General features: G+C 36.9%; 1 protein-coding gene across 6 annotated transcripts in view; it reads left to right on the top strand.

Annotated features, from left to right (window-relative positions):
* The window catches only part of vps13d (vacuolar protein sorting 13 homolog D), a 181,537-nt gene that overhangs the window by 148,679 nt on the left and 10,009 nt on the right, over positions 1-22,849 (top strand). For all 6 annotated transcript variants that reach the window (XM_061902435.1, XM_061902439.1, XM_061902437.1 and 3 more), the window contains 5 exons: positions 6,152-6,319; positions 6,376-6,508; positions 11,372-11,567; positions 13,472-13,603; positions 13,675-13,915. In XM_061902435.1, coding sequence (XP_061758419.1) covers positions 6,152-6,319; positions 6,376-6,508; positions 11,372-11,567; positions 13,472-13,603; positions 13,675-13,915 — 870 coding nt within the window. The remainder of the gene's footprint in view (positions 1-6,151; positions 6,320-6,375; positions 6,509-11,371; positions 11,568-13,471; positions 13,604-13,674; positions 13,916-22,849) is intronic.

Below are 22,849 nucleotides of genomic sequence, written 5' to 3'. Positions count from 1 at the left end.
AATATGGAGGATTATATACTGTATCCAAGATGAAGTATTTGCCAATATGGAGGATTATATACTGTATCCAAGATGAAATACTTGCCAATATGGAGGATTATATACTGTATCCAAGATGAAGTACTTGCCAATATGGAGGATTATATACTGTATCCAAGATGAAGTATTTGCCAATATGGAGGATTATATACTGTATCCAAGATGAAGTATTTGCCAATATGGAGGATTATATACTGTATCCAAGATGAAGTACTTGCCAATATGGAGGATTATATACTGTATCCAAGATGAAGTACTTGCCAATATGGAGGATTATATACTGTATCCAAGATGAAGTATTTGCCAATATGGAGGATTATATACTGTATCCAAGATGAAGTACTTGCCAATATGGAGGATTATATACTGTATCCAAGATGAAGTATTTGCCAATATGGAGGATTATATACTGTATCCAAGATGAGATACTTGCCAATATGGAGGATTATATACTGTATCCAAGATGAAGTATTTGCCAATATGGAGGATTATATACTGTATCCAAGATGAAGTATTTGCCAATATGGAGGATTATATACTGTATCCAAGATGAAGTATTTGCCAATATGGAGGATTATATACTGTATCCAAGATGAAGTATTTGCCAATATGGAGGATTATATACTGTATCCAAGATGAAATACTTGCCAATATGGAGGATTATATACTGTATCCAAGATGAAATACTTGCCAATATGGAGGATTATATACTGTATCCAAGATGAAGTACTTGCCAATATGGAGGATTATATACTGTATCCAAGATGAAGTACTTGCCAATATGGATGATTATATACTGTATCCAAGATGAAGTACTTGCCAATATGGAGGATTATATACTGTATCCAAGATGAAGTATTTGCCAATATGGAGGATTATATACTGTATCCAAGATGAAGTATTTGCCAATATGGAGGATTATATACTGTATCCAAGATGACGTATTTGCCAATATGGAGGATTATATACTGTATCCAAGATGAAATACTTGCCAATATGGAGGATTATATACTGTATCCAAGATGAAATACTTGCCAATATGGAGGATTATATACTGTATCCAAGATGAAATACTTGCCAATATGGAGGATTATATACTGTATCCAAGATGAAGTACTTGCCAATATGGAGGATTTTATACTGTATCCAAGATGAAGTACTTGCCAATATGGATGATTATATACTGTATCCAAGATGAAGTACTTGCCAATATGGAGGATTATATACTGTATCCAAGATGAAGTATTTGCCAATATGGAGGATTATATACTGTATCCAAGATGAAGTATTTGCCAATATGGAGGATTATATACTGTATCCAAGATGAAGTATTTGCCAATATGGAGGATTATATACTGTATCCAAGATGAAATACTTGCCAATATGGAGGATTATATACTGTATCCAAGATGAAATACTTGCCAATATGGAGGATTATATACTGTATCCAAGATGAAATACTTGCCAATATGGAGGATTATATACTGTATCCAAGATGAAGTACTTGCCAATATGGAGGATTATATACTGTATCCAAGATGAAGTACTTGCCAATATGGATGATTATATACTGTATCCAAGATGAAGTATTTGCCAATATGGAGGATTATATACTGTATCCAAGATGAAGTATTTGCCAATATGGAGGATTATATACTGTATCCAAGATGAAGTATTTGCCAATATGGAGGATTATATACTGTATCCAAGATGAAGTATTTGCCAATATGGAGGATTATATACTGTATCCAAGATGAAGTATTTGCCAATATGGAGGATTATATACTGTATCCAAGATGACGTACTTGCCAATATGGAGGATTATATACTGTATCCAAGATGAAGTATTTGCCAATATGGAGGATTATATACTGTATCCAAGATGAAGTACTTGCCAATATGGAGGATTATATACTGTATCCAAGATGAAGTATTTGCCAATATGGAGGATTATATACTGTATCCAAGATGAAGTACTTGCCAATATGGAGGATTATATACTGTATCCAAGATGAAGTATTTGCCAATATGGAGGATTATATACTGTATCCAAGATGAAGTACTTGCCAATATGGAGGATTATATACTGTATCCAAGATGAAGTATTTGCCAATATGGAGGATTATATACTGTATCCAAGATGAAGTATTTGCCAATATGGAGGATTATATACTGTATCCAAGATGAAGTACTTGCCAATATGGAGGATTATATACTGTATCCAAGATGAAGTACTTGCCAATATGGAGGATTATATACTGTATCCAAGATGAAATACTTGCCAATATGGAGGATTATATACTGTATCCAAGATGAAGTACTTGCCAATATGGAGGATTATATACTGTATCCAAGATGAAGTATTTGCCAATATGGAGGATTATATACTGTATCCAAGATGAAGTACTTGCCAATATGGAGGATTATATACTGTATCCAAGATGAAATACTTGCCAATATGGAGGATTATATACTGTATCCAAGGTAAAGTATTTGCCAATATGGAGGATTATATACTGTATCCAAGATGAAGTATTTGCCAATATGGAGGATTATATACTGTATCCAAGATAAAGTATTTGCCAATATGGAGGATTATATACTGTATCCAAGATGAAGTACTTGCCAATACACTCACAATACTTGATTTATTTTGTTAAAAGCAAATGGGACCAAAAAGTATTTAATAACAACTTTATCAAATACTTTTTGGACCCATTTATCATATCACTATAACGTTTTTATGAAAGCGAATAACTCCTTTTTTCCCTGTAACTCTAATGTGCAACATAGATCAGGTTGCACCTAAACCTAGAGCTGCACATGTGAATTTAAGTTAAAAAAAAATAGGAAAAAAAAGTATGTATGCTTCACCTGGTGTTTAGTTCACCGCACGTCACTGATATAGACTACTGTATATCAAACAGACTTTATCTTTATTAACTGTCCTGTATGCACTGCTCTGTCAACACTTAGAAGTCCCTTTGGTGCCCTCACAAACAATCAGAAATCCCAAACATCCTAAACTTTAACAACCATACTGCTCCATTTAAAAAAGTACAATCTTACACTAACAATGGCAAAGAAGGAGGGAGAGGAGGAAGGAGTAGGGTTCCACTGAATGAAAGATAATCACTCTCCTCCGTTGTGAAATAAGTATCTTTTTCAAGAAGAACTGCTCACCACCAAATCCTCCAAAATATGGGAGACCGGGTTTTCTGCCCCGCCGCTCCCAGTCTATAGAACGCTCTCCCTGACCACCTGAGGGCACCACAGACTGTGGATTATTTAAAAAAACAAAACCTTCTTTTTTTTAAAAGCCTTTTTTTAGATATATGTGTGCTAGTTCTAGCTATTTGACTGTTATAGTTTTAATTTTTCTTTCTATTTATTTTACTTTTTACAAATTTAATCTATAATTATTAGGGGTGTGGGAAAAAATCGATTCGAATACGTTGTGCGATTCAGAATCGATTGTCATTTTTAAAAAATCTATTTTTTTTTTAATCAATCCAACAAAGCACTACACAGCAATACCATAACAATGCAATCCAATTCCAAAAGCAAAGCTGAGCCAGCAACACTCAGAACTGCAATAAACGGAGCAATTGAGAGGAGACACAAACACCACACAGAACAAAACAAAAGTAGTGAAACAAAAATGAATATTATCAACAACAGATGAAAATTTAAATCAAAAAGAACAATAGTGTCACAGTGGCTTACACTTGCATGGCATCTCATAAGCTGGACAACACACTGTGTCCAATGTTTGCACAAAGATAAAATAAGTCATATTTTTGCTTCCTTTAATAGTTCAAACAAATTTACATTATTGCAATCAGTTGATAAAACATTGTCCTTTACAATTATAAAAGCTTTTTTTTTTTTTTTAAATCTACTACTCTGCTAACATGTCAGCAGACTGGGGTAGATCCTGCTGAAATCTATGTATTGAATGAATACACAATCCTTTTCAATCGGAAAAATATCGTTTTTCAATCGAGAATCGAAAAAATCGATATATTATCGAATCGTGACCCCAAGAATCGATATTGAATGGAATCGTGGGACACCCAAAGATTTGCAACCCTAATAATTATTATTATTAAGAAAAGCTGTGGTACGAATCCTGCTTGGTCGAATCTTCCATACTTATGAGCAGCATTTATGTACACCTGGCAAACTGTCTTTTTTTTAACTCCACAGTGTTTCCATCCTTCTTTCCACGCTGCTCTGTTGTCTTTTTGAAGCTCATGTTAAGTTAGCAAAATGGACAAAACTTGTCAAAAGGGGAGAAAACACACAAAAGGTGAACACTCTGAAGCACTGAGAAGTGTCTAAAGCAAGCTTAGTCACAGCCGCCTCGTCAAAGCTTTTAATTTGGCCCACCGAACATCCCCCAAATAGTCTTGATGAAACCATTCATGTATGCAGTACTCCCACCAGCCCACAGGGGGCAATAGCGAAGCATATGTGTCTTAATGAAGCAGCAATTAGTGAGCAGAAGGAGAAGGCACTATCGACACTGAAAAAAATCCTAATAAATTGCAAAAATCTGACTTTTAACAGCGACTGGACAACAAAATTGCTGACTTTTTGATGTCTTCTGTATTTGTGGTCGTGTTGTTTTTGGCTTTTTAACTTTCAAAACTGATTAAATACATGTAGTGCTGAGGTTGACCAGCAGAAGGCGATAAAGCCACACTTTAGGTTTGATTGTGTTAAACCACGTGTGCAATGTTTGCTGTGTGTATGAACACTAAACCTTCTATTTTAATTATGTAACGTACATTGTGTAAAATACACAATGTACGATGTTCTTTTGTATTTATTTATTTTTTCTGTCTTACAAACCTAAATAAAGAGACGTGTAAAGAAATTCAACTGAGGAAGGAAAAAGATTCAGAAGAAGGAACCTAACCTTTGATTCTTGGTGCTGTTAACTATCTGCACACGCTGGAGACGAGTAGCGAGGGCAGAATAATGAATTTATTGACAGTGCCGTGTGAAAGCTGATGTGTTTACTTGCTAAATAAGTAACCGCAGCCTCAAAGGAATATAACCTGCAGAGGCACTTTTTAAAGAAACATCTACATTTTGACGTCCCGCCCGCGAGACACAAAATGAATAAATGAAGCGTTGGTACACACAGACACACTTAGCACGTACTTGACTCGCTATAAAGTTTGTAAATTGGAAAATGTGCAAATTGAGGTTTTTTGTAAATTGAGGTTGGACTGTAGTATTATTTTGTGAAGTGAATTTTATTTATATAGCGCTTTTTCTCTTGTGCCTGAAAGCGCTTTACCTAGTGAAAGCCATGATCTAAGTTACATTGTATTTAAAGCAGTGTGGGTGGCACTGGCAGCAGGTGGGTGGCACCGGGAGCAGGTGGGTGGCACCGGCAGCAGGTGGGTGGCACTAGCAGCAGGTGGGTGGCACTGGCAGCAGGTGGGTGGCACTGGGAGCAGGTGGGTGGCACCGGGAGCAGGTGGGTGGCACCGGGAGCAGGTGGGTGGCACCGGCAGCAGGTGGGTGGCACCGGGAGCAGGTGGGTGGCACTGGGAGCAGGTGGGTGGCACTGGCAGCAGGTGGGTGGCACCGGCAGCAGGTGGGTGGCACCGGGAGCAGGTGGGTGGCACTAGCAGCAGGTGGGTGGCACTGGGAGCAGGTGGGTGGCACCGGGAGCAGGTGGGTGGCACCGGGAGCAGGTGGGTGGCACCGGGAGCAGGTGGGTGGCACCGGCAGCAGGTGGGTGGCACTGGCAGCAGGTGGGTGGCACCGGGAGTAGGTGGGTGGCACCGGCAGCAGGTGGGTGGCACCGGGAGCAGGTGGGTGGCACCGGCAGCAGGTGGGTGGCACCGGCAGCAGGTGGGTGGCACCGGGAGTAGGTGGGTGGCACCGGCAGCAGGTGGGTGGCACCGGGAGCAGGTGGGTGGCACCGGCAGCAGGTGGGTGAAGTGTCTTGCCCAAGGACACAAGAGCTGTGACTAGGATAGCAGAAGCAGGAATTGAACCAAGAACCCTCAGGTTGCTGGCACGGCCGCTCTAATCCGCTGCAGACTCATTGTTAATGTTTGTCTCATCTCACTCTGCTTTTTCTCTCAAGGAGCTGATCAGCCAGGCAGCCCAGATCTTGGGATCGGTGGACTTCCTCGGGAATCCGATAGGACTCCTCAACGACGTGTCTGAGGGTATGTCGGAGCTCATCAAGTACGGCAACGTGGGCGGTCTTATACGCAACGTGACGCATGGCGTGTCCAACTCTGCTGCCAAGGTACGTCTTGTTTTAGAGAAGCTTGCAGGCGTCACATCACATCTGTTGTCTTGTAGTTTGCAGGGACCTTATCTGATGGGCTGGGGAAGACCATGGACAACCGCCACCAGACTGAGCGAGAGTACATCAGATACCACGGCGCCACTAGTGGAGAGCACCTGGTCGCTGGCATCCACGGACTAGCTCATGGTATCATCTCTTTTTTATTATAAGTCCACCACATAATACTCAAAGCTGACTGCATGTAAAGTAACAATATATATCTACACATACACATATATATATGGTGGTGGCAGCATGGTCCTATTGGACAATGACCCCAAACAAAGGCTAAATCAGACTAGAATGAAGGTTTTAGAATGGCCTTCCCAAAGTCCTGATTTAAAGGTGTGGACAATGCTGAAGAAACAAGTCCATGTCAGAAAAGCAACACATTTAGCTGAACGGCAGCAATTTTGTGGTGAAAAATGCAAGCAGCAGCTTGTGGATGACTAGCAAAAGCGCCTTATTGCAGGTAAACTTGCCAAGGGACATTAAAGCAAATATTAACATTGCTGTATGTATACTTTTGACCCAGCACATTTTTTGGATTGATTGATACTTTTATTAGTAGATTGCACAGTACAGTACATATTATTAGTAGATTGCACAGTACAGTACATATTATTAGTAGATTGCACAGTACAGTACATATTATTAGTAGATTGCACAGTACAGTACATATTATTAGTAGATTGCACAGTACAGTACATATTATTAGTAGATTGCACAGTACAGTACATATTATTAGTAGATTGCACAGTACAGTACATATTATTAGTAGATTGCACAGTACAGTACATATTATTAGTAGATTGCACAGTACAGTACATATTATTAGTAGATTGCACAGTACAGTACATATTATTAGTAGATTGCACAGTACAGTACATATTCCCTACAATTGACCACTAAATGGTAACACCCCAATAAGTTTTTCAACTTGTTTAAGTCAGCGTCCACCTTCATCAATTTACTCACATTTTCAGTAGAGACATAATAAATTCATAAAAGAAGCAAACTTCATGAATGCTTTTTGTGAGCAACATGTGCTCCAATCACTACATCACAAAAAAATAAATGATTGGAAACTCAAGACAGCCATGACATGATGTTCTTTACACGTGTATGTACACTTTTGACCACCACTGTGTGTATGTATATATATATATTGGAAAAAATAAACTGTAAATGGTTATAGTGCCATTCATGTAAGACACATATTGTCAATAAATTGAGAACAGGAAGTGAACAAAAGTTTTTGCAACTGTTATGTAAAAGATAAGAGGCAGGATTAAATAAATTCTACTTCTTCCTACTCCTTTTTGAACATGTAGAAAAGAGAAACTGGACATTTTGATGTAACATGTTGTATGTTTGCATGTTCGATATAAACTCAAACTCATATATATATATGTATATATATATATATATATATATATATATATATTAAATTTAAAGTTAGAGTAGCAATGATGGTCACACACACACTAGATGTGGTGAAATTATTCTCTGCATTTGACCCATCACCCTTGATCACCCCCTGGGAGGTGAGGGGAGCAGTGAGCAGCAGCTGTGCCGTGCCCGGGAATCATTTATGGTGATTTAACCCCCAATTCCAACACTTAATGCTGAGTGCCAAGCAGGGAGGTAATGACTCCTATTTTTCTAGTCTTTGGTATGACTCGGCCGGGGTTTGAACTCACAACCTACCTGACTAATACACTTTATATTTTAATGACTGAGACCCTTCTGGGTACTCTGGAACTAACTTGAGGGGAATCATAAAGGTAAAAAAATCAATATATTAAATTATTTATCTATATATTGAAAAAATAAACTATATATGGTTATAGTGCCATTCATGTCAAACATAAATTAGGTCAAAAATATGAGAGAAAAAAAGGTGACAGAGCGAGGCTGCAACATGGACAGTAATATTATGTACAGTATGAGATGGACTTGCTACTTGTCAGTCATGTAGTACATGTACTTTCATGGACAGTAATATTATGTACAGTATGAGATGGACTTGCTACCTGTCAGTCATGTAGTACATGTACTTTCATGGACAGTAATATTATGTACAGTATGAGATGGACTTGCTACCTGTCAGTCATGTAGTACATGTACTTTCATGGACAGTAATATTATGTACAGTATGAGATGGACTTGCTACCTGTCAGTCATGTAGTACATGTACTTTCATGGACAGTAATATTATGTACAGTATGAGATGAACTTGCTACTTGTCAGTCATGTAGTACATGTACTTTCATGGACAGTAATATTATGTACAGTATGAGATGGACTTGCTACCTGTCAGTCATGTAGTACATGTACTTTCATGGACAGTAATATTATGTACAGTATGAGATGGACTTGCTACCTGTCAGTCATGTAGTACATGTACTTTCATGGACAGTAATATTATGTACAGTATGAGATGAACTTGCTACTTGTCAGTCATGTAGTACATGTACTTTCATGGACAGTAATATTATGTACAGTATGAGATGGACTTGCTACCTGTCAGTCATGTAGTACATGTACTTTCATGGACAGTAATATTATGTACAGTATGAGATGGACATGCTACCTGTCAGTCATGTAGTACATGTACTTTCATGGACAGTAATATTATGTACAGTATGAGATGAACTTGCTACTTGTCAGTCATGTAGTACATGTACTTTCATGGACAGTAATATTATGTACAGTATGAGATGGACTTGCTACCTGTCAGTCATGTAGTACATGTACTTTCATGGACAGTAATATTATGTACAGTATGAGATGGACATGCTACCTGTCAGTCATGTAGTACATGTACTTTCATGGACAGTAATATTATGTACAGTATGAGATGGACTTGCTACTTGTCAGTCATGTAGTACATGTACTTTCATGGACAGTAATATTATGTACAGTATGAGATGGACTTGCTACCTGTCAGTCATGTAGTACATGTACTTTCATGGACAGTAATATTATGTACAGTATGAGATGGACTTGCTACCTGTCAGTCATGTAGTACATGTACTTTCATGGACAGTAATATTATGTACAGTATGAGATGGACTTGCTACTTGTCAGTCATGTAGTACATGTACTTTCATGGACAGTAATATTATGTACAGTATGAGATGGACTTGCTACCTGTCAGTCATGTAGTACATGTACTTTCATGGACAGTAATATTATGTACAGTATGAGATGGACTTGCTACCTCTTAGTCATGTAGTACATGTACTTTCATGGACAGTAATATTATGTACAGTATGAGATGGACTTGCTACCTCTTAGTCATGTAGTACATGTACTTTCATGGACAGTAATATTATGTACAGTATGAGATGGACTTGCTACCTGTCAGTCATGTAGTACATGTACTTTCATGGACAGTAATATTATGTACAGTATGAGATGGACTTGCTACCTGTCAGTCATGTAGTACATGTACTTTCATGGACAGTAATATTATGTACAGTATGAGATGGACTTACTACCTGTCAGTCATGTAGTACATGTACTTTCATGGACAGTAATATTATGTACAGTATGAGATGGACTTACTACCTGTCAGTCATGTAGTACATGTACTTTCATGGACAGTAATATTATGTACAGTATGAGATGGACATGCTACTTGTCAGTCATGTAGTACATGTACTTTCATGGACAGTAATATTATGTACAGTATGAGATGGACTTGCTACCTGTCAGTCATGTAGTACATGTACTTTCATGGACAGTAATATTATGTACAGTATGAGATGGACTTGCTACCTGTCAGTCATGTAGTACATGTACTTTCATGGACAGTAATATTATGTACAGTATGAGATGGACTTGCTACTTGTCAGTCATGTAGTACATGTACTTTCATGGACAGTAATATTATGTACAGTATGAGATGGACATGCTACCTGTCAGTCATGTAGTACATGTACTTTCATGGACAGTAATATTATGTACAGTATGAGATGGACTTGCTACCTGTCAGTCATGTAGTACATGTACTTTCATGGACAGTAATATTATGTACAGTATGAGATGGACTTGCTACCTGTCAGTCATGTAGTACATGTACTTTCATGGACAGTAATATTATGTACAGTATGAGATGGACTTGCTACCTGTCAGTCATGTAGTACATGTACTTTCATGGACAGTAATATTATGTACAGTATGAGATGGACTTGCTACCTGTCAGTCATGTAGTACATGTACTTTCATGGACAGTAATATTATGTACAGTATGAGCTGGACTTGCTACTTGTCAGTCATGTAGTACATGTACTTTCATGGACAGTAATATTATGTACAGTATGATATGAACTTGCTACCTGTCAGTCATGTAGTACATGTACTTTCATGGACAGTAATATTATGTACAGTATGAGATGGACTTGCTACTTGTCAGTCATGTAGTACATGTACTTTCATGGACAGTAATATTATGTACAGTATGAGATGGACTTGCTACCTGTCAGTCATGTAGTCCATGTACTTTCATGGACAGTAATATTATGTACAGTATGAGATGGACTTGCTACTTGTCAGTCATGTAGTACATGTACTTTCATGGACAGTAATATTATGTACAGTATGAGATGGACTTGCTACTTGTCAGTCATGTAGTACATGTACTTTCATGGACAGTAATATTATGTACAGTATGAGATGGACTTGCCACCTGTCAGTCATGTAGTACATGTACTTTCATGGACAGTAATATTATGTACAGTATGAGATGGACTTGCTACTTGTCAGTCATGTAGTACATGTACTTTCATGGACAGTAATATTATGTACAGTATGAGATGGACTTGCTACCTGTCAGTCATGTAGTCCATGTACTTTCATGGACAGTAATATTATGTACAGTATGAGATGGACTTGCTACCTGTCAGTCATGTAGTACATGTACTTTCATGGACAGTAATATTATGTACAGTATGAGATGGACTTGCTACCTGTCAGTCATGTAGTCCATGTACTCTGACGCAGGGATCATAGGAGGCATGACCAGCATCATCACCTCCACCGTGGAGGGCGTGAAGACGGAGGGTGGAGTCAGCGGCTTCTTCTCTGGTCTGGGTAAAGGTCTGGTCGGCACGGTGACCAAACCGGTGGCGGGAGCGCTGGACTTTGCTTCAGAGACGGCACAGACGGTCCGAGACATGGCGAGTCTCAGCAACCACAGGTGGGCCACCGCCTTCCCGCCGTTATCTTCCATCCTTAAAGGGACACTGCACTTTTTGTGGAACTATCCTTCACAATCATTACCGCAGACAAGAAGACTAAAGTTGTTTTTTTAGGCTTTTTAACATTTAAAATGGTCTCGTTTTTGGTGGCTAGCAATGCGGCTAATGTTAGCAAACATTTCTACCTTTAAAAAGGCATTCATAAACTGTCAACAATACTTTATTTATGTTGTGTAACATTTATAATAACAAACTGTAGCAACATTGTTATCGTAAGAGAGAACACTGAGGAACTCTTTTTCTAGCGTACTAACACATTATTAGCCATAAAAGCTAACTCAACAAGAGAAAAGCTAGCTTCTACGTCAGCACAAAACGCCTTTGAGTTTGTAATACACAACACTTTGATATTACATCAATCTGTACTGAGGAACAGCAATCATATTACAGTATGTGTAAAGTATTATTTCATGTTTTGTTTGTACACAGCTAGTATGTACTGTAGTTGTAATAATACACATGACGTGTATCATGATCATTATACAGCGTGATCCGCTCCATGGACAGTTGTCTGTTTGGTCCAGCTGGCCAGCAAAGTTTTTACCGGTTTATTTGGGTAAGCACTCCATTTATGTCGAAATAGCAAGGCTATAAGTTCCTTGTTTTGCAGCTTCAAGTCACTTTCACCTCACTCTCTCGGCTTCCGTCGGTTCCAACGTCTCACTCTGCTATCGTGCTGGCTTCTAGAAGCAGTAGTTCATCCTCCGTATATTCAGCTTCAAAAAGATAAGGTTGTGAATCTTCATTTGTCCAAAAATAGTCGTCTTTCTTGCATATTTTGGGAAGCTGTTTTTATAGCCAATCATGGCACCCACCTGTTCCCAATTAGCCTGCACACATATGGAATGTTCCAAATAAGTGTTTGATGAGCATTCCTCAACTTTGTTAGTATTTATTGCCACCTTTCCCAACTTCTTTGTCACGTGTTGCCGGCATCAAATTCTGAAGTTAATGATTATTTGCAAAAAAAATAAGTTTATGAGTTTGAACATGAAATATGTTGTCTTTGTAGCATATTCAACTGAATATGGCTTGAAAAGGATTTGCAAATCATTGTATTCTGTTTATATTTACATCTAACACACTTTCCCAACTCATATGGAAACGGGGTTTGTTGGTGTATAATGTGATGTACATCATGTGTGGTGCAGGTTAAGTGTACATCATGTCAGGTGTCTAATGTGATGCAGGTTAAGTGTACATCATGTCAGGTGTATAATGTGATGCAGGTTAAGTGTACATCATGTCAGGTGTCTAATGCGTGGTGCAGGTTAAGTGTACATCATGTCAGGTGTATAATGTGATGCAGGTTAAGTGTACATCATGTCAGGTGTCTAATGCGTGGTGCAGGTTAAGTGTACATCATGTCAGGTGTATAATGTGATGCAGGTTAAGTGTACATCATGTCAGGTGTATAATGTGATGCAGGTTAAGTGTACATCATGGCAGGTGTCTAATGTGATGCAGGTTAAGTGTACATCATGTCAGGTGTATAATGTGATGCAGGTTAAGTGTACATCATGTCAGGTGTATAATGTGATGCAGTTTAAGTGTACATCATGTCTAATGTGATGCAGGTCAAGTGTACATCATGTCAGGTGTCTAATGTGATGCAGGTTGAGTGTACATCATGTCAGGTGTCTAATGTGATGCAGGTCAAGTGTACATCGTGTCAGGTGTATAATGTGATGCAGGTTAAGTGTACATCATGTCAGGTGTATAATGTGATGCAGGTCAGGTGTACATCATGTCAGGTGTATAATGTGATGCAGGTTAAGTGTACATCATGTCAGGTGTGATGCAGGTCAAGTGTACATCATGTCAGGTGTATGATGTGATGCAGGTCAAGTGTACATCGTGTGAGGAAGCCTCGCTGCTGCAAAGGTCCCCAGGGTCTCCTCCCCCGCTACTCGGCCCTGCAGGCTGAGGGTCAGGATCAGCTGTTCCGCCTGACAGACAACATCCAGTCTGAGTTGTAAGTCTCCTGTCCCCCACTCGGAGTCCAAGGTCCCTTCATGCGTCGTCTCTTCTTCTTCCCGCCGGCAGCTTCATCGCAGTGGAGCCCATGGACAGCTACAGCGTGCTCATCTCCTCCAAAGTGGTCTACTTCCTGAAGCCTGGAGAGCAGGTGGACCGTGAGGCCATTTTCCTGGAGATCAAGTATGACGACCTGTACCACAGTCTGGTGTCCAAGGACCATGGCAAAGTCTATGTGCAGCTCACCAAGAAGGCTGAGAGCACCAGCAGTGGAGTCGCCATCCCTGGACCCTCCCACCAGAAGCCCATGGTGAGACCACACCCACCTCAGACTCCATATTTAAACCTCTGAAGATCAACACAGACCATTTCAGGTTTTTTACACAGCACTAACTACATATTACTAGTGATGAGTATTACTAGGATACACAGCACTAACTACATATTACTAGGGATGAGTATTACTAGGATACACAGCACTAACTACATATTACTAGGGATGAGTATTACTAGGATACACAGCACTAACTACATATTACTAGTGATGAGTATTACCAGGATACACAGCACTAACTACATATTACTAGTGATGAGTATTACTAGGATACACAGCACTAACTACATATTACTAGTGATGAGTATTACCAGGATACACAGCACTAACTACATATTACTAGTGATGAGTATTACTAGGATACACAGCACTAACTACATATTACCAGGGATGAGTATTACTAGGATACACAGCACTAACTACATATTACTAGGGATGAGTATTACTAGGATACACAGCACTAACTACATATTACTAGGGATGAGTATTACTAGGATACACAGCACTAACTACATATTACTAGGGATGAGTATTACCAGGATACACAGCACTAACTACATATTACTAGTGATGAGTATTACTAGGATACACAGCACTAACTACATATTACTAGGGATGAGTATTACTAGGATACACAGCACTAACTACATATTACTAGTGATGAGTATTACTAGGATACACAGCACTAACTACATATTACTAGTGATGAGTATTACTAGGATACACAGCACTAACTACATATTACTAGTGATGAGTATTACTAGGATACACAGCACTAACTACATATTACTAGTGATGAGTATTACTAGGATACACAGCACTAACTACATATTACTAGTGATGAGTATTACCAGGATACACAGCACTAACTACATATTACTAGTGATGAGTATTACTAGGATACACAGCACTAACTACATATTACTAGGGATGAGTATTACTAGGATACACAGCACTAACTACATATTACTAGTGATGAGTATTACTAGGATACACAGCACTAACTACATATTACTAGGGATGAGTATTACTAGGATACACAGCACTAACTACATATTACTAGTGATGAGTATTACTAGGATACACAACACTAACTACATATTACTAGTGATGAGTATTACTAGGATACACAGCACTAACTACATATTACTAGTGATGAGTATTACTAGGATACACAGCACTAACTACATATTACTAGGGATGAGTATTACTAGGATACACAGCACTAACTACATATTACTAGGGATGAGTATTACTAGGATACACAGCACTAACTACATATTACTAGTGATGAGTATTACCAGGATACACAGCACTAACTACATATTACTAGTGATGAGTATTACTAGGATACACAGCACTAACTACATATTACTAGTGATGAGTATTACCAGGATACACAGCACTAACTACATATTACTAGTGATGAGTATTACTAGGATACACAGCACTAACTACATATTACCAGGGATGAGTATTACTAGGATACACAGCACTAACTACATATTACTAGGGATGAGTATTACTAGGATACACAGCACTAACTACATATTACTAGGGATGAGTATTACTAGGATACACAGCACTAACTACATATTACTAGGGATGAGTATTACCAGGATACACAGCACTAACTACATATTACTAGTGATGAGTATTACTAGGATACACAGCACTAACTACATATTACTAGGGATGAGTATTACTAGGATACACAGCACTAACTACATATTACTAGTGATGAGTATTACTAGGATACACAGCACTAACTACATATTACTAGTGATGAGTATTACTAGGATACACAGCACTAACTACATATTACTAGTGATGAGTATTACTAGGATACACAGCACTAACTACATATTACTAGTGATGAGTATTACTAGGATACACAGCACTAACTACATATTACTAGTGATGAGTATTACCAGGATACACAGCACTAACTACATATTACTAGTGATGAGTATTACTAGGATACACAGCACTAACTACATATTACTAGGGATGAGTATTACTAGGATACACAGCACTAACTACATATTACTAGTGATGAGTATTACTAGGATACACAGCACTAACTACATATTACTAGGGATGAGTATTACTAGGATACACAGCACTAACTACATATTACTAGTGATGAGTATTACTAGGATACACAACACTAACTACATATTACTAGTGATGAGTATTACTAGGATACACAGCACTAACTACATATTACTAGTGATGAGTATTACTAGGATACACAGCACTAACTACATATTACTAGGGATGAGTATTACTAGTGATGAGTATTACTAGGATACACAACACTAACTACATATTACTAGTGATGAGTATTACTAGGATACACAACACTAACTACATATTACTAGTGATGAGTATTACTAGGATACACAACACTAACTACATATTACTAGTGATGAGTATTACTAGGATACACAACACTAACTACATATTACTAGTGATGAGTATTACTAGGATACACAACACTAACTACATATTACTAGTGATGAGTATTACTAGGATACACAGCACTAACTACATATTACTAGTGATGAGTATTACTAGGATACACAGCACTAACTACATATTACTAGGGATGAGTATTACTAGGATACACAGCACTAACTACATATTACTAGTGATGAGTATTACTAGGATACACAGCACTAACTACATATTACTAGGGATGAGTATTACTAGGATACACAGCACTAACTACATATTACTAGTGATGAGTATTACTAGGATACACAGCACTAACTACATATTACTAGGGATGAGTATTACTAGGATACACAGCACTAACTACATATTACTAGGGATGAGTATTACTAGGATACACAGCACTAACTACATATTACTAGTGATGAGTATTACTAGGATACACAGCACTAACTACATATTACTAGGGATGAGTATTACTAGGATACACAGCACTAACTACATATTACTAGTGATGAGTATTACTAGGATACACAGCACTAACTACATATTACTAGGGATGAGTATTACTAGGATACACAGCACTAACTACATATTACTAGTGATGAGTATTACTAGGATACACAACACTAACTACATATTACTAGTGATGAGTATTACTAGGATACACAGCACTAACTACATATTACTAGTGATGAGTATTACTAGGATACACAGCACTAACTACATATTACTAGGGATGAGTATTACTAGGATACACAGCACTAACTACATATTACTAGGGATGAGTATTACTAGGATACACAGCACTAACTACATATTACTAGTGATGAGTATTACTAGGATACACAGCACTAACTACATATTACTAGTGATGAGTATTACTAGGATACACAGCACTAACTACATATTACTAAGGATGAGTATTACTAGGATACACAACACTAACTACATATTACTAGGGATGAGTATTACTAGGATACACAGCACTAACTACATATTACTAGGGATGAGTATTACTAGGATACACAGCACTAACTACATATTACTAGGGATGAGTATTACTAGGATACATAGCACTAACTACATATTACTAGGGATGAGTATTACTAGGATACACAGCACTAACTACATATTACTAAGGATGAGTATTACTAGGATACACAGCACTAACTACATATTACTAGGGATGAGTATTACTAGGATACACAGCACTAACTACATATTACTAGGGATGAGTATTACTAGGATACACAGCACTAACTACATATTACTAGGGATGAGTATTACTAGGATACACAGCACTAACTACATATTACTAGGGATGAGTATTACTAGGATACAAAGCACTAACTACATATTACTAGGGATGAGTATTACTAGGATACACAGCACTAACTACATATTACTAGGGATGAGTATTACTAGGATACACAGCACTAACTACATATTACTAGGGATGAGTATTACTAGGATACACAGCACTAACTACATATTACTAGTGATGAGTATTACTAGGATACACAGCACTAACTACATATTACTAGGGATGAGTATTACTAGGATACACAGCACTAACTACATATTACTAGTGATGAGTATTACTAGGATACACAGCACTAACTACATATTACTAGTGATGAGTATTACTAGGATACACAGCACTAACTACATATTACTAGTGATGAGTATTACTAGGATACACAGCACTAACTACATATTACTAGTGATGAGTATTACTAGGATACACAGCACTAACTACATATTACTAGTGATGAGTATTACTAGGATACACAGCACTAACTACATATTACTAGGGATGAGTATTACTAGGATACACAGCACTAACTACATATTACTAGGGATGAGTATTACTAGGATACACAGCACTAACTACATATTACTAGGGATGAGTATTACTAGGATACACAGCACTAACTACATATTACTAGGGATGAGTATTACTAGGATACACAGCACTAACTACATATTACTAGGGATGAGTATTACTAGGATACATAGCACTAACTACATATTACTAGGGATGAGTATTACTAGGATACACAGCACTAACTACATATTACTAGGATACACAGCACTAACTACATATTACTAGTGATGAGTATTACTAGGATACACAGCACTAACTACATATTACTAGGGATGAGTATTACTAGGATACACAGCACTAACTACATATTACTAGGGATGAGTATTACTAGGATACACAGCACTAACTACATATTACTAGTGATGAGTATTACTAGGATACACAGCACTAACTACATATTACTAGTGATGAGTATTACTAGGATACACAGCACTAACTACATATTACTAGGGATGAGTATTACTAGGATACACAGCACTAACTACATATTACTAGGGATGAGTATTACTAGGATACACAGCACTAACTACATATTACTAGGGATGAGTATTACTAGGATACATAGCACTAACTACATATTACTAGGGATGAGTATTACTAGGATACACAGCACTAACTACATATTACTAGGATACACAGCACTAACTACATATTACTAGTGATGAGTATTACTAGGATACACAGCACTAACTACATATTACTAGGGATGAGTATTACTAGGATACACTGCACTAACTACATATTACTAGGGATGAGTATTACTAGGATACACAGCACTAACTACATATTACTAGTGATGAGTATTACTAGGATACACAGCACTAACTACATATTACTAGGGATGAGTATTACTAGGATACACAGCACTAACTACATATTACTAGGGATGAGTAGTACTAGGATACACAGCACTAACTACATATTACTAGGGATGAGTATTACTAGGATACACAGCACTAACTACATATTACTAGGGATGAGTATTACTAGGATACACAACACTAACTACATATTACTAAGGATGAGTATTACTAGGATACACAGCACTAACTACATATTACTAGGGATGAGTATTACTAGGATACACAGCACTAACTACATATTACTAGTGATGAGTATTACTAGGATACACAGCACTAACTACATATTACTAGTGATGAGTATTACTAGGATACACAGCACTAACTACATATTACTAGGGATGAGTATTACTAGGATACACAGCACTAACTACATATTACTAGGGATGAGTATTACTAGGATACACAACACTAACTACATATTACTAAGGATGAGTATTACTAGGATACACAGCACTAACTACATATTACTAGGGATGAGTATTACTAGGATACACAGCACTAACTACATATTACTAGTGATGAGTATTACTAGGATACACAGCACTAACTACATATTACTAGGGATGAGTATTACTAGGATACACAGCACTAACTACATATTACTAGTGATGAGTATTACTAGGATACACAGCACTAACTACATATTACTAAGGATGAGTATTACTAGGATACACAGCACTAACTACATATTACTAGGGATGAGTATTACTAGGATACACAGCACTAACTACATATTACTAGGGATGAGTATTACTAGGATACACAACACTAACTACATATTACTAAGGATGAGTATTACTAGGATACACAGCACTAACTACATATTACTAGGGATGAGTATTACTAGGATACACAGCACTAACTACATATTACTAGTGATGAGTATTACTAGGATACACAGCACTAACTACATATTACTAGTGATGAGTATTACTAGGATACACAGCACTAACTACATATTACTAGGGATGAGTATTACTAGGATACACAGCACTAACTACATATTACTAGGGATGAGTAGTACTAGGATACACAGCACTAACTGTACTTACTACATATTACTAGGGATGGGTACCACTACTTCTTTGTCACCGACCGTAATCCCGCCAGTCCTGCAAAAAGAGAGGGTGCCATGTTACAGTACCTGAGTTGTGTTATGTCACACCTAGTTGCCGGCCCTTCACACTTGGGCCACCTGCTGGTCTCTCCAGCAGCACTGGGAGTAGACTCAGCCGAACTACAGCACCTCAGGGTCGGCAACCCAAATCGTGAAAGAGACATATTGGACCAAATATACAACAAAAAACCTGTCTGAAGCTGCAAAACATTGTTATATAGTTATATTAGCCTACTATCAAAATGACTTTAAAAGTCTTATATGAGTGTGAATGTTGTCTGTGTTGGCCCTGCGATGAGGTGGTGACTTGTCCAGGGTGTACGCCGCCTTCCTCCCAATTGTAGCTGAGATAGGTGCCAGCGCCCCACGCCACCCCAAAAGGGAATAAGCGGTGGAAAATGGATAAATGATTATAAGTGTTATAATGAAGACAACACATGATGTAAGTGTCTATATTAGTTATATTAGCCTACTATCAAAATGACTTTAAAAGTCTTATATAAGTGTTATAATGAAGACAACACATGATGTAAGTGTCTATATTAGTTATATTAGCCTACTATCAAAATGACTTTGAAAGTCTTATATAAGTGTTATAATGAAGACAACACATGATGTAAGTGTCTATATTAGTTATATTAGCCTATTATCAAAATGACTTTAAAAGTCTTATATAAGTGTTATAATGAAGACAACACATGATGTAAGTGTCTATATTAGTTATATTAGCCTACTATCAAAATGACTTTGAAAGTCTTATATAAGTGTTATAATGAAGGCAACACATGATGTAAGTGTCTATATTAGTTATATTAGCCTACTATCAAAATGACTTTAAAAGTCTTATATAAGTGTTATAATGAAGACAACACATGATGTAAGTGTCTATGTTAGTTATATTAGCCTACTATCAAAATGACTTTGAAAGTCTTATATAAGTGTTATAATGAAGGCAACACATGATGTAAGTGTCTATATTAGCCTACTATCAAAATGACTTTAAAAGTCTTATATAAGTGTTATAATGAAGACAACACATGATGTAAGTGTCTATGTTAGTTATATTAGCCTACTATCAAAATGACTTTGAAAGTCTTATATAAGTGTTATAATGAAGGCAACACATGATGTAAGTGTCTATATTAGTTATATTAGCCTACTATCAAAATGACTTTAAAAGTCTTATATAAGTGTTATAATGAAGACAACACATGATGTAAGTGTCTATATTAGTTATATTAGCCTACTATCAAAATGACTTTAAAAGTCTTATATAAGTGTTATAATGAAGACAACACATGATGTAAGTGTCTATATTAGTTATATTAGCCTACTATCAAAATGACTTTAAAAGTCTTATATAAGTGTTATAATGAAGACAACACATGATGTAAGTGTCTATATTAGTTATATTAGCCTACTATCAAAATGACTTTAAAAGTCTTATTTAAGTGTTATAATGAAGACAACACATGATGTAAGTGTCTATATTGGCTACGTTAGCCTACTATCAAAATTACTTTATAAATCTTATAAAGAAGGCAACACATGACGTAAGTGTTTATATTAACCTACTATCAATATGACTTTAAAAGTCTTATATAAGTGTTATAATGAAGACAACACATGACGTAAGTGTCTATATTAGTTATATTAGCCTACTATCAAAATGACTTTAAAAGTCTTATATAAGTGTTATAATGAAGACAACACATGATGTAAGTGTCTATATTAGTTATATTAGCCTACTATCAAAATGACTTTAAAAGTCTTATATAAGTGTTATAATGAAGACAACACATGATGTAAGCGTCTATATTAGTTATATTAGCCTACTATCTAAAATGACTTTAAAAGTCTTATATAAGTGTTATAATGAAGACAACACATGATGTAAGTGTCTGTATTAGTTATATTAGCCTACTATCAAAATGACTTTAAAAGTCTTATATAAGTGTTATAATGAAGACAACACATGATGTAAGTGTCTATATTAGTTATATTAGCCTACTATCAAACTGACTTTAAAAGTCTTATATAAGTGTTATAATGAAGACAACACATGATGTAAGCGTCTATATTAGTTATATTAGCCTACTATCTAAAATGACTTTAAAAGTCTTATATAAGTGTTATAATGAAGACAACACATGATGTAAGTGTCTATATTAGTTATATTAGCCTACTATCAAAATGACTTTAAAAGTCTTATATAAGTGTTATAATGAAGACAACACATGACGTAAGTGTCTATATTAGCTATATTAGCCTACTATCAAAATGACTTTAAAAGTCATATATAAGTGTTATAATGAAGGCAACACATGATGTAAGTGTCCATATTAGCTATATTAGCCTACTATCAAAATGACTTTAAAAGTCTTATATAAGTGTTATAATGAAGGCAACACATGATGTAAGTGTCTATATTAGTTGTATTAGCCTACTATCAAAATGACTGTGTTGCCGGCTGACACAAATCTTTGTTGACAGAAATGTTGAAATGTAATATCAATCAATCAATCAATCAATCAATGTTTACTTATATAGCCCTAAATCACTAGTGTCTCAAAGGGCTGCAC

The sequence above is a fragment of the Nerophis ophidion genome, linkage group LG06 (genome assembly GCF_033978795.1).
Source record: "Nerophis ophidion isolate RoL-2023_Sa linkage group LG06, RoL_Noph_v1.0, whole genome shotgun sequence".
NCBI lineage: Eukaryota > Metazoa > Chordata > Actinopteri > Syngnathiformes > Syngnathidae > Nerophis > Nerophis ophidion.
The sequence above is the reverse complement of the archived record's forward strand: the minus strand, read 5'-3'. Positions and strand labels throughout refer to the sequence as shown.